This window comes from Carassius auratus, unplaced genomic scaffold (genome assembly GCF_003368295.1).
Source record: "Carassius auratus strain Wakin unplaced genomic scaffold, ASM336829v1 scaf_tig00009955, whole genome shotgun sequence".
NCBI classification, from domain to species: Eukaryota; Metazoa; Chordata; class Actinopteri; order Cypriniformes; family Cyprinidae; genus Carassius; species Carassius auratus.
Genome location: NW_020524090.1, coordinates 1 through 14,795, shown reverse-complemented (window position 1 = coordinate 14,795; position 14,795 = coordinate 1). Strand labels below are relative to the sequence as shown.

The following is a 14,795-nucleotide window of genomic DNA, read 5'->3' as shown; positions in this document are numbered from 1 at the left end:
CTGATTTACGCGCTGTTACAGTCATTGTTTTTTTTGTTTTTAAACAATGACATTTGAGTTCATGATTTTAATGTTGCTGTTTCTTGTGGCAGACTCAAGAGTAATCCGGCAGAGTTTTATACTGAAACTTTCCGTCTAAAAGTCCTTCCTTGGTCTTATCCATATTTCTTTGCACTTTGAACACACATAGGCCACAACTGGAAATAAAAAAAACTGCAACCGCGTTAATTGCGTTATTTTTTTTAACGCGTTAAATATTTAAAATTAATCGAATGCGTTAACGCGCTAATTTTGACAGCACTAATATATATATATATATATATATATATATATATATATATATATATATATATATATATATATATATATATATATATATTAAAATTCAAGAGTATATATTAAACCTATTTTAATTTTCTATTGGAGTTTTTATGTTGTATTCAGTTTTTTTAGGTAATGTTACTGCTTTATTATGGTGTTATGTGTGTCATGGTGGTGTTGTATTATGTTTGTGTGTGTATCACTGTACTCTTTCGTTGTGTTGTTATTGGCTACAGTTGCTGGAAAGGCCAATCTTGATGAACTTGTAGTCATCATGTGGACATAGTTGATATCAGTCAGTTTTACAGTAACAAACTGATTTTAATCACTCAAACAGGCTGATTTATTGACATAAAGTTAGCAAACGCAAAATCAGTGAATTTTACTTTTTTATATAATTATATTTAATAATAAATATGTACACACACACACATACACACACACACACACACACACACATACACACATTTCCACTTACATACTCAGAACTTTTGTGGCTTTATACTCTCATCCTTCAGGGGATTTTCAGTAGAAGCAGCCAATCAATGTTTCTTAATAATACAAATCCTCAGAAAAGTAAAAAGAGTACATGATTCAATTGTTAATATGTAACATTGTTAATATTTATTGTTAATATGTATAGTAAGAGTAAAGAGATTTAAAATTCAGTATTGGGAGAACTTCATAAGACATATTTGAGTTATTTGATTCAAGATTGTCAAATAGTTCTCAAACTGAAAGAGACATATGTTAGTTTGATGTCTTTTTCTCAGGAGAACAGTTTGAAAAGGAGGAGAAATAACTGAGATATTAAAAAGATCTCATTTAGTCTTGGGAGAACTTGATGAGACATATGATTTCTTTGATGAGAGATTGTCAAATATTCTGAAACATGATACATATTCACATGAGTGTTTTCTGGAGACTTTTTGTCCAGAGAACAATCTGAGACACAAATGAGACATTAAAGATATCTCATTTTGCATTCCGTAGGAGAGATAGAAGCTTTAAAATTCATAAAACCAACTTTGTAAGTGAATGAGAGATCAATTCTTCTTTGTGAAAACATTAGCTTAAACATGCCATGCTTGGCACAGTTTCTCCTGTTTGTTGCTAGCCTGTTATGTTTCTTGCTCGTATGAAAGCTCATGTTATAAAAGAGTAAAATACAATGATGCAAATTCTTTTTGGGCTCTTTCATGAGTCCTGAGGTGCTGTAAACATCAAGGATCAAACCAAACCCCTGGCGGACTGAAAGTGCTCATTGGGCTGAATGCTAAAGTTTTGCAACCAACTCCAAATCCAAAGTGAAAGCATATGTGCACAGTAGTGCGTGTGAGCGAAGCAGGCAGTAATTCCCGGGCCTAGAGAAACATGCTGTAATGAAACCTGCCTTTACAGTCACCTGTGCAATATAGCTCTTGGCATTCTCTTTGATCCACCGAGCACTGTGCACAAATAAAAAAAATCACTTTCTTCATTGCCCGCTGTTACTTTTGAATATTATACTTTGCATCCATGCATCCAAGACTTAATCTGATACATATTTTGTTCGTAACAGATGCCATCTGGAACAAGTCCTCTTAAAACGGAGGGTTTATAGAGGCATCATGTCAATGTGCTTCACACTAACCCTGTTGCTTGCTACCTACTTCTCACTGGAAATTCATGGTCATAGTCAGCCTGAAGCTGTGCTGGAATATGGGTCTGCCACTTAGTTACACAACCAAGGAAAACAAGGATATTCTGCTGAAAGTTGTAGCAAATAAAAGGCTAATAATAGCCATCAATACCAAACCATCAAAACAAATGAGAGACCCACTGTTTTGTTTGAAGAGCGTGGTTAACGTTTTTATTGGAAATTTGTCTCCATTGTTTCTCTTTTGGCATGAAGTAATAATCTATGATGTGAAATGCCAAAAGAAAGTGAGAGATTGGGAAATTTTGAGGCCTGAGACAATTCCTTTGAAAATTATAAAAATACCGTGCTCAGCAAGAAATGTGGTAATCATAGGTTATGACATTTTTTAGTTTTTAGGACAGATCAGGTCAGCAACTAGTTGCACAACCGTCAGCAGAAGATAACAATGGACTCCATACTCCATCCTGTGCTTCTCTAATAAAATCCACATTTCACATGACTTGTTGTGTTTCCCTCCAAAACAAAACCATCCCCTGGTGAGAGTGTTGTAAAGGTGTCAGCCCACCTTTCCAACTTGTTATTCTCCTCCCTGCCAATTAAAATTCCAGACTTTTAAAACTAGACAATGTGCGATGCACATTTCCAAGGTGCAATGATTGGCCGGTAGATGTGGCTTGTTTATGTGTGGCATCTTGTTTACTTCAAAGGCTGATTGATATAAACTACTCATAAAAACCACTGAAACCGTGGGAAACCTGGGGCCCAATGGCTCCAAAAGCAAGGCGACGGACCCCTTGAACGCATCCATTTCTGCTTGTTTTTTTTTTCAATTTCTGTGCTGATTTGGAATAACCATGGTAAGAATTTAAATAAAAAATATATATTATTACGTTGCATAATTGTCATCTCCTAAATGTTTTATTTTAGTCTTCTCAAAGCAACGTCACATTCCTTAATGTGCTAGTTAAATGCTGACCAACTTATTTAAGGGGGTGAACTATATCCTTATTAAATTAAGAGAAACACAGAAACTCCATTATGATAAAAGTTCCAGTTTCTGTGGAAACCAGATGCACAGATTTGGCGTCAGCCTAGTCATGGATCAAAGTTAAGGTAACATCAAGAACAGACAGACACTTCACACATAATAAAATAACTCCGAGTGCAAAATAAGTTTTTTCTTTATTATGCATCTTTTTAACAGTGCAGCGATTAAGACTTACAAAATCAATTTGGCACATATCAAACTATCATACTTCATCCCTTCCTCTGATCTGATCTTTGTTCCAGACACTAAATACACAATGGCGGAGTTATTCCCTTGGCTTTACAATAATGTGCTTCTGTACCACAATTCCTGGTTTGGCATTTATTCCTCACACCCATTAAAAAAGAAAAAGAAAAAAGGCATTAATTCATAAACATGTCTTTGAATTTTCCTGAACCGTTCTGACAAACAAAAAAAGGCAATTATTGCAGCCAACTCAGCAGCCGCAGATGAAACACTGGACAAGACAGAATAGACAAAACATTTCCAGGTATTGCACTATGAATCCCTTATAATGACATTCACTGAATGAAGGTTGAGGGCTAAGTTAATACTAAGGCTTCAGCCCCATGTGCCAAGAGTTAGGTGGAAGCTAAATCTGCATAGAAACAAAAGATACACTCGAGCACCAACTGGATTCTCGTATCTTGAAGTCGTAAGGGGCTTTCAAGTGTTTGAGTGCTACCAAGAGGTCTCAAACCAAAGTCGATCTGCTACCAACCGTTTGAAAAGGAAATATACTGAAAGATAAACCAAACAATCCTGGTCAGACCCCTGAATCGGAGTACATTCCGTTGATGAGATAGTCGACCTGAGTGTAGTCCTTCCGCTTGTAACTCTCGTATGCTTGTTTGAGAAACAGCACCACCGTGACCAAGAAGAAGAGGAGGCCAAACAGAAGAACGGCCAACAAGGAGCTTGTGTTCAACAGGTGGCTGGTCAAAGGGTCTCCGGCCACCTCAATCACGGCTTGGTCCCCTTTGGGAATGTCCTTGGGCAGTGTAGATGCCACTACTAAAGGGCTCAATGAGGTTTTTGGCGTGGTTGGTGATGGCTTTTTCTCATCTGATGATGCTGGAGAAGTTTGGATTTGTTTTGCGGTAGTAGTGGATGAATTTGTTGTAGGCACTGATGGTGAAATGCTGGCGGAAGTTTTGGTCCCTGATGGTGATTGTGAAGAAGACGGTTTTGAAAACATGGTTTGTGCAACTGTTATGGAGGTGGTGGTTATTCTGCTAGTTGTTGGAGAGGGTGTAGGGCTGGCTGGAGAGGGTGTAGGGCTGGTTGCGATTGGTTTAGGTTTAGTTGTGTTGGTGGATGTCGCAGCTGGTGTTGTCAGAGTTATTGAGGTGATTGGTGGTTTTGCCACTGTAATGGTTGTGGGGACCATCTCTGTTGGAGTGGTCTGAAGGTTGGTGGTCGATATGGTCATAAATTTGTCTGGTAAAGTGGCCAGATTTGTGGTAGTGGAAGTCCTGAAGATGAAGTCATCAGCATTAAGTGTGACATTATTTGAAGAACCATCTGGAGAAGATTGGGAGTTTGTGTCAGAAAGCTGATTTTGCATCACAGATTCACCAGTCTGATTTTTGCCCAGATGGACAGAGTCTGCCAAAACAAAGGTTGGGTTGACAAATGGTGACATCTGGACCATGTTAATTGCACTAATGTCACAATTAATTTCTAGATTCTGATAACTTTGCACGTAAAGCCGCGTTCAGACTGCACGATTTTAGCCCCGTTTTTGGTTCGCCGACAGGTTTTGAAAAATCGCCGACAAATGCCTGAAATCACAGGCAAATCTAAGCTAATTCACGCGAGTGACAATCACGCTGTGTGAAGGAGCAAAGACGCGATCTGTGAGAATCGCAGACGAGTCGCCGATGCCCGTGAGATATTTGGCATGCTAAATATCTGGACCTGTCGGCGATTCAAAATCATGCTGTCTGAAAAGTGTTCTGACTGAAAACTACATCGGCAATGAACGACATCCAATGAGAGAGCAAGATACAGAGCAGCGGGGAATTCGGGGAGTTATAGACTACACCATCGGCAAGTATGGCTTAATTTCAGAAAAAAGCTTTCTTCTCTGTCTATTTGGACCCATGAAATGGAAAATAAATTAGTCTAAATTTAGCAGGAGCACCCGTGTCTGTTTGACGTTTCATCTGAGCTATCCCAGTCTCACGTGAAAACCCCGGTCTTGCAAGTGTGATATCGCGTTGTTTCCTTGTCACATCTCGCGTGTGTTTGGTTGTGAAACACAGTTTGCGTGCCAGACAGAGCTGTCGGCGATTCTTCCTATTGTAAAGTCATGCAGTGTGAATCCTTCTGTCGCCGATCCATTGTGCAGTGTGAGCACAGCAGTGACTGAATGCCGGCCAGGATAGTCATGCAGTGTGAAAAGAACAGTGACCCGACTACTTTGAAAATCGTGCAGTCTGAACTCGGCTTTACGGTTTTGTATCAGTGCGACAAATCATTCCAAATTAACAACTTAGTGAACAAAACAAATACAAACATTCTTACAAGAGATAAAAAAAAAAAAAAAAAAAAATTGCAGGTAAACCTAGGAAAGATATTACCATTTAGGTTCACATCTGGTTCCACTGACGGGTTTTTGAAATTTGTGGCATTTTCACAAGAAACATTCTGGGCCTTCGAACCGAATTCCCCTGCAGGACCTGAAAAATGAAGAACAAAGTAATCAGCAGGACTTTATTACTTGAAATAAACCTTGTTTACAGTCAATTTCGATGGACTTCAAAACTACATATGACTGATGAATAGACAGAGGTGCTAATGAATCAGTACCACGGCAAAAGAAACCTTATTTTAAAAGGATCTTGAAAGCAAGTTGCAGACCGAATTGAGTTCAACAGTTAAATGACTCTCATGAGCCATTTCTGAATGAATCATTTGAAAAGTACACAGGTCAATGGTTCAAATCAGTCTGAATCTGAAGTTACTGAAAACAAATAGAAAACATATTCACAAGATCCGAGACCTCATCAAAATGTCCAATTCATAAATCATCAAACGGCAAAAATGGACACTTTTTACAACCATAACCCAAGTTTCAAAGGCTGTTTTTAGAGTGTCATGGCCAAATATTTCTAACAACTTGATCTAAAGTATGAAATAAAACAAACAATCTGCGACTCCTCAACCAGAGGTTGTTTACACTGGGAGAGATGTTCCCCGAATGCTCATTACTGGATGTCAAACTGAGCTCTGCAGTCTTTGGGAACGAGTCACGTCTGGGAGGAAAAACAGGCCTTGCCGAACCTCTTTTTGAACCCCTCCCAGCAGCCATGTGTGCACACCTCAACCTCCGCATCCGTCTCCAATCTTTCCCTTATTCCCACTTCCCCCCGGCAGGACCAACGGGGCTAGAAAGAATTTGCTTGCGTTGGCACTGCAGAATGCTCCAAAATGCCCCCATTTCCTTTTTTCGATCTTGCCAATGGACTATCATCCAGAGTTTAAAAGCTCCAGGTGAATCAATAATCAACCTCAGTGAAGTGCTAACCGCCAGATGAATCATCTCTTGGTCAGCGTCGACACACTAAATCAAGTGGCCAGCTGCATCGTGATTTTTCCCTTTTAAAACACTTCTCCAGCTGCTCGAAGCAGAAAACAAACAAAACCAGAGGTGAAAGGACAGCAGTGTGAAACAGTAGAGGACCTGGCCTGATTTTTGCAGTCGCCACAGGTTGCCCTGTAGGACGTTTGGTCTTTGACGAGTCCAAAACACACCGTTCCCTTCAGTGGAATGTGGAATGCTTATGTATTTATAGCTTGCCATCATTCCAAACATTTCCGACTTCCAGATGGCGGTGGTGATTCTGACCTTGCTTTCGATCTCTGTACAGCTAACGTGATGGAAACTCAATACCGACAATGTATGTGCGTGTTATCAGACGGAGGCTACGCCAGTCGCTCTACACACAGCCAGCATTTACAGAGGTGGCGAGATACTCAAGTGCAACGTGTGTGGTCAAAGCGAAAGGGGAAAAAGAAAGTGATTTAATTAGAAAAAGAGCATGTCTTGACGAAGACTGCAGAAGGGTATGGCCCGCTGAAGCAGCGCCTGGCACATAAGCAGAACAGCCCGACCAGGCCTCCCTTTCATCTTAAATGCGAAACACATGGCCTTCTTTGAAAGTGCACGTCCTTCAAAGGAAAAACTTGATGTATAAAAGTCAAAGCGCAACATATGGCTTTACTTTAGTAAAAAAAAAATATTATATTCCGCAGGTACCTTGTTTTATCTTTGAAGGTAGCACACAGATTGCATTTCATTCTCGAGCCCTCAAAGAAACAGGAAAAGAAAAGTTCTGGTTTAATTCTTAGAAATAGAGGAAAAGAATCAAACAAATCTGTTCATTCTGCTTTATGTCTTATGTATGAGCAGGGATCAACAATAATGACCCGTGTGAGAGCTTCGGGCCAGTTAACAGTACTGTTAGAACTTAGTCGATCATTTTGCAAACCTTTCCTTTCTTGGAAGAGATTATGGAAAATAAAAAAAATTATACACACACACACACACACACACACACACACACACACACACACACACACACACACACACACAAGTTCAAGTGGGGTTTAATGTTGTTTGGTTCTTCAAAATATTTTCTTTTGTGTTCCACAGAAGAATTTGTGCATTCAAGACCAAGTGTTGACAAGTCATTATTATGATGTCAGGTATGTTCAAGTCACTTTGGTCAGAACAAGATTAACTTGTCTAAATAAAATTCAACTTTTGTTTTTTTTAAATAATACAACTACAAAATGAATAAAGAATTTACATTGTGATATTTACTTTTTTCGTTTTTTTTTATTCAATTTAATAAAAATTCAGAGTTTACTCAAATGTAATAATGAATTTGTGGTGGTGTTCATGTGCGTTCAACTCATAAATACGATCTATCTGACATGACCTGAACTAGGTCTTACAGGTTCTGAATGATATTGAATATTGTCAAAACATTCTGCTGATAGATATAACAGAAAGTTAAAATTACCAAGATGACTGACTTGGATTCTGTGCAAAAACATTTACCCGTGTAATCTTATATATTTATTGCATTATAGGAATATAATTAATGATTTTGAATTATTTCTTTGAGTTTAAAAATGCTTGACATTAAACAACAAATATAAATAAAGTAAAATCCAATTAGGTTATATTATATATATATATATATATATATATATATATATGAAAAACAACAAAAAAAATATTTACACACAAAAAACATTTTGCAATAGCATACTTCTGTCAGAATAGTAGCCATAACCTAATGATCCTTTGTAGTTACCTTTCTCTCAATATGTTATTAAAATCCAAGAATATTTATTATAAAACATTAAATTGATAAAAAATGTAAATAAAAAAATAATTATATATTATATTATATATATAATTATTATTATTGAAATGCAATTTAAACAAATCATTCAAAAGCTTATCTGAGGTGCACGAGAGACAGACTTACTCAGGGAACAATTCTTTGGTTTTTCCACTATCCCGAGGCCATTTACCAAATGCATGGGTGAATATGGAAACACAAGGAGACCCAGAATGGGCAGCAGGACCAGGAAAGGATGGACAGGCATTGTCACATGAGTGGCTGAGACCATAATGTGAGAGAGGATCACATCCCCAACATCTGTGAGATACACAAAAGCTACAATTTATAAATCTGTAGCTCAACTTAAATCAAATTCATTCATTTTTAAATATATTAGAAAGATAGATATCAGTTGTATCAGAAGCAAGTGAGAATGAACATAAATATGATTCAATTGCGCCATCTAGTACAAATTCCAAAACACTACAAGGAAAATCTTTACAATTTCATCTGGTCTACCTGCGGTTTCACAAACCGGTGAAACAATAATAATACTAAACAATAAGTGCTATATAACATGTAGGAACCGTGAGGCATATTATAAAGCTACATAAGATATTCTATTTCACATTAGAAGCTCCCATTTTAAAGAAGCATACGCCCTAACCTCTTCTAAGTGCTAGAAATATGCTTTGAACTTGAGTTGATCCTGCAGTTTGTTGGTTATATGAAAGCTTCAAAAGTGAATAAATAGGTCTTGGGGCGAAGAACATAAATGTCTGCCACACCCCTGAGAGCACCTGGTCATGGCAAACAGCACTGAAGGGCTCTCTAAACTCCTTCCAGGATCTACAGATCATATGACTTCCATCTCGGCTTGAACAAAGAAATAAAACTCACAAGAGATGAAGCAGATTATTCACGGATGGTCCGTCCCGAGCTGGAATTAAAGACAGAAAATAAATAAAGCCATTTTTAGTTCCTAGATAAAACAGGATTAAATCACTTCCATAGAACTATCAGCAAAAAATCCTATTGCATTAATTATCTATTTATTTATTTTTAATATAAAGGGTTATTTAAGACACACATGAAGCTAATTTATAATTGTATATTTACACCATCATGGAGGTTAATTAAAGGTCGTTACTATGGTAATGTGGGTCACAAGGTCACAAACTCCATTGTTTGTCGAATACAAACAATTTTCTAACCCACTGGATCTGGATCTATTTTTCTTAGATACACACACTACAGTAAATACATAAATAACATTTAAATAACATAAGATATGAACATTAATTACATTAATTAGAAAATGACTTAATCATGCAGATGAATGACCACAATACAATTTTAATACACAAAAGGTGTTAACTATTAAAGCACTGACAAAGCAAATATATAAAAAAGCTCACGAGGATGCACTTACCAACAAATACAACGCGTTCTTTCACAACAACAACCAAAACAGTCGTTATAAATGTAAATAGCAGTGTTTCCGAAACACTTTTCTTTACCGCAGTTTACAAACGTAAGCGAATAAGTTTCCGTCTCATTCCTCATGCAGTGCGTGTTTATTGTCACTCTGCTGTCTGATGTTTCCTATTTAATTCTGGGTTGTTTATATAAGTAGCAGCTAGCTAACAGACACGAAACACGAGTGACGCGACGAGAGGACATGCAGGACTTCCGGGCCGTGAGCGCGTCAAATAAAAGTCATCCGCTCATAATGGAGAATTTAATTATATTGAATAATTCCAGAAATTATTAGGGTAGTCACAGTTTGAAAGGTATAGTGGGATTATATGTAAAATTGTTTTATATAAATATATACAAAACAAATATTCGTAATGTAAAATTAACAAATGTTGAAACACACTCACACAAACACACACCACACACACACACACACACACACACACACACACACACACACACACACAGGTTCTTCTCTTTAATCGTTTTCCCCGTCTGTACATTTATTTCCAAGGACTTTTATAATAAAGAAGGGAAGGACACGGAAGTACTTAGAGTCGTTCTTTATTGACCAGCTAAAGCTTAGCTAAAAACGTAAAAACCTAGTAAACACATAAAAATAGTCAAACGGAAAGGATGATCAAGGCTATTCTCATTTTTAACAACCATGGGAAACCCAGACTCATCAGATTTTATCAATATTTTGTAAGATAAGCGCATAAAAGACACTGAAACTGCATTTGCCAGCCATTGCCAGTCTTACTATTTAGACACTAACGTTACTAGCAGATTAATTCATTTATCTGTCTTTTACTCAATATTTCATAGTTAAACATACAGCATTAGCCTATACAGCATCACTTTGTTTATTGCTTATTATATGTGTATAAACTAATCTACATAAGCGTAGTAATCTGTAATCTTATTTTCATAATAGTAATTTTTATATAATGTTTAACCATTGTGTTTTCATTTGCTCCACTGTATATTTTATTATGAGTTAATGTGAAAATCCAGTGTGAAAAAGTAATTGACAACAACTGATGATGTTTTTTTTTTTTTTTCCACAGGCAGAAGATATGCAACAACAGATCATTAGGGAGACCTTTCACTTGGTGTCTAAAAGAGACGACAAATGTTTGCAATTTTCTGGAGGGTGGAAGGTGACAGAAGGGTTACTGCATAATAATGTTACTCATAAGGTTTTACTGTTACAATTGTCACCTGTATCTCTATATCTAGGACGGTATAAAGATGTATGCTCTGTACAGGTGCATCTAAAAAAATTTGAATATCATGGAAAAGCTCTTTATTTTTTGTAATTTATTTTAAAAAAGCAAACTTTTTGTATTCTAGATTCATTGCACACAAACTGAAATATTTCAAGACTTTTTTCTGTTTGTTTAATTCTGATGGTTACGACTTACAGCTTAGGAAAATATAAAATTCAGTATCTCAAAAAATTTGAATATTCCATTTTGAGCTTGATTAGTTGGGTTATTGCTTGATTACACGGGGTACCTCTTGGGCTAGATTAGAACATGCAACCACAATAATGGGAAGGACTACTGACTTGACAGTTGTCCAGAAGACAATCATCAACATCCTCCAGAAGGAAGGTAAGCCACAGAAGGTCATTGCTTAAGGGCTGGCTGTTCACATAGTGCTGTATCTAAATATATTCATAGAAAGTTGACTGGAAGGAGAAAGTGGGGTAGGAAAAGGTGCACAAGCAACAGGGATGACCACAACCTTGGGAAGATGTCAGGAAAAGCTGATTCAAGAACTTGGGAGAGCTTCACAAGGAGTGGACTGAAGCCAGAGTCAGCGCATCAAGAGTCACCACACTCAGACGTCTTCAGGAAAAGGGCTACAGCTGTCACATTCCTACAAACCAAGCCATTCCTGAACCAGAAAAAAACGTCAGAAGCATTTCACTTGAGGTAAGGAGAAAAAGAACTGGACTGTTTGCTCAGTGGTCCACAGTCCTAAAGTAAATTTAGCATTTCATTTGGAAATCAAGGTCTGGAGTCTGGAGGAAGACTGGGGACGAACAGATTCCAAAGTCCAGTGTGAAGTTTCTGAAGTCAGTGATGAATTTGGGGAGCAGGTGTTGGTCCATTGAGGTTGATCCTAGTCCAAAGTCAGTGCAGCCATCTACCAGGAGATTTTGTAATCACTTTTTTTCTTCCATCTGCTGACATGCTTTATGGAGATGTTGATTTAATCTTGCAGCAGGACCTGCCCACAGTGCCAAAACCACTTCCAAGTGGTTTTGATTACCGATGATATTACTGTGCTTGATTGGCCAGCCAACTCACCTGACCTGAACCTCACAGAGAGTCTATGGGGTGTTGTGAAGAGGAAGATAAGTAACATCTGACAAAAAATACAGAGGAACGGAAGGCTGCTATCAAAGCAACCTGGGCTTCAGTAACGCCTCAGCAGTGCCACAGACTGATCGCCTCCATGCCACGCTTCACTGAAGCAGTAATTCATGCATAAGTAGCCTCAACCAAGTACTGACTGCATAATTAAACCTGCTTTGGAGATCCTGAACATTTCTGTTTTGCAAATCTTTTTTCTTATCTTTTTTTTTTTTTTTTTTTGAGATGCTGAATTTTTTTCTTCCTAAGCTGTAAACCATAACTATCAGAATTAAAACTGGAAAACTCTTTAAATATTTCTGTTTGTGTGCAATGAATCTAGAATATAAAAAAGTTAGCTTTTTGAAATTAAATTACAAACAAAAATGTCCATGATATTCACATTTTTTGAGATGCACCTGTATATGTCAGAAGTGATTTACTCTAGTTTTGCTCTTCACTTGTAGTTTGATCGGAGGCTCTGACTACAAGCTGATCTACAGACACTATGCCACCCTGTACTTTGTGTTTTGTGTGGACTCATCAGAGAGTGAGCTGGGATTCTAGATCTCATACAGGTGAACGTACTCATATTGCATTCAGGTATTAATGGTTTTTTGAGATGTACATAAAGACAAGGCAGAGTTTTAAACACTTGTTTTAGTGCAATGGTTGTTTGACATATCAGGATGCTTTAGTCCTCACTAGACCATACTAATTCTCTATTACCTTTAGTATTTCCGTTTGATACAATGGGAATGCCATACTACTTTTTTGCATGAGTAGTTACTTTGCTTCTTTTTTTCTTTCTGTGTAACCTGAAACTTTACACAAGTATTTTAAAAATGTAGCTGAAATAACAGCTTTTTATTCACAGTTGTGTATACTGTTTTCATGCAGGTCTTTGTGGAAACCCTGGACAAATGCTTTGAGAACGTGTGTGAACTGGACTTAATTTTTCACATGGATAAGGTCGTTTTGAGCAATTATTATCATTAACTAAAACAATTAAAAAGTCACTTGACATTAAATAAATGTTAACTTGAAATTAAAGAAAATAAATAAAAAACATCAGCAAGGCATCATTTCAAAATGATTAATAAAAAAAAAAAAAAAAAATGAAAAAGAACTAAATAAACATAACACAATTACAAAAACTTTAGCTACTTTAAAACGGAAATAAAGAACTAATTCAAAACACTAATAAAAACCATAACAGTATATTGTGAAACTAAAATAACACTTGTTTGTGATGTTCCTTTCATAATGACGCATAGAATGTCTTACCTCCTTAGTTACCAAAAAGTGCTCTTTGTTGCTGTTAAATGTTCATCAGGGCATGAATAATTGGGGGTGATCATAATTAAATCCAGCGTATAAGGGAAAGTTTATATGTAAGCCAGTCTACTCTTTCTGATAATTGCCTGTTGCATTATGGCACCACTGTAAAATCTGATCATGACACAAGTGTGCACTACAGTGCTTTTGTTAGTTATCTAATCAGTAATAATGTTTTATGATGGGAAGGAATTACTTGTAAATGGCAATGTATGGCTTTATGGTAACTTGTTTCTGAGTGAGCCATGTGTAACATGTTTGTAATGCGCTTCAGTAGTCTTGTGCTTGTGTGTATTTTCAGGGTTATAGTCCAGTCTCAATGCTCTTTAATGCTCTGATTTATCGGCTGAGCTGTTTGTGTAAAAGTAATGAGTTTCCAATGAATCACGTTTTCCATTCGATTCAGAAACAAATGATTCCTAGGAAGCAGTTCTTTTAGTATATTAAATCATACAGTATAACTAGATTCCCGAACAAGTGACTCCTATGAACGGTTCGTATTAATGAATCAAAACGTGATGTGTAACCAGAATAGTCAAATTCACAAATGAATGACTTTTTGTTTTTTTAGAGAATCAAAACCAGTGTGATACGATTCAGGACCTAATGATTTTCTGAACTGATTCTTTTCATTTAAGGTGACGCCAGTGATAAAATGTTTTAAATGTTATTCACTAATAAAATACCCCAATGAAACAGAATCAAATCAATATCAGAATCAGATTGGGAAATGTGTTTTGTTACTCAGGCCTAGGTCTTGATTTGTTAATCATTATTGTATTTTGTAAGTTACTACTGAAAAACAAGGGTTTGAAGGTTGAAGGTTTTTGTTATTCCAGGTTCATTACATTCTCCAGGAAGTTGTCATGGGCGGGATGGTTCTGGAAACTAACATGATGAAATAGTCGCCCAAGTCGAGCTTCAGAACAGAATGGAGAAATCAGAGGTGAGTTCACATTAAAGCTGCAGTAGGTAACTTTTGTAAAAATATATTTTTTTACAAATTTATTTAAACCTGTCATTATGTCCGAAAGTAGAATATGAGACAGAAAATCTGTGAAAAAAATCAAGCCTCTGCTCCTCCCAGTGGCCTATTGCCATTTGCAGGAATCCATTTCTCCCGTTAAAAAACAACCAATCAGAGCTGCGGTCCGTAACTTTGTTTGTGTTCAAATCTAGAAAATGTATATAATAAGCGAGTACACCATGAATCCATTTTCCAAACCGTATTTTTGCTT

General features: G+C 36.9%; 1 protein-coding gene and 1 pseudogene across 3 annotated transcripts; one reads left to right on the top strand and one right to left on the bottom strand.

Annotated features, from left to right (window-relative positions):
• Positions 1 to 3,120: 3,120 nt before the first annotated feature.
• On the bottom strand, positions 3,121 to 9,979 carry LOC113072699 (uncharacterized protein C11orf24-like). 3 transcript variants are annotated; one of them, XM_026245666.1, is made up of 5 exons: positions 9,807 to 9,979; positions 9,275 to 9,314; positions 8,519 to 8,692; positions 5,597 to 5,695; positions 3,121 to 4,535 (listed from the first exon to the last, which is right to left on the bottom strand). In XM_026245666.1, the coding sequence occupies exons 3-5, from the start codon at positions 8,661 to 8,663 to the stop codon at positions 3,778 to 3,780; spliced, it is 1,002 nt and encodes a 333-aa protein (XP_026101451.1). In that variant the 5' UTR covers positions 8,664 to 8,692; positions 9,275 to 9,314; positions 9,807 to 9,979; the 3' UTR covers positions 3,121 to 3,777. The 3 variants fall into 3 exon arrangements, with proteins under 3 accessions (XP_026101451.1, XP_026101450.1, XP_026101449.1); XM_026245665.1 differs by having other exon boundaries at positions 3,158 to 4,619; positions 9,175 to 9,314; XM_026245664.1 differs by having other exon boundaries at positions 3,158 to 4,619.
• Positions 9,980 to 10,366: 387 nt separating this feature from the next.
• Positions 10,367 to 14,503, top strand: LOC113072700 (AP-3 complex subunit sigma-2-like; annotated as a pseudogene).
• Positions 14,504 to 14,795: the final 292 nt, after the last annotated feature.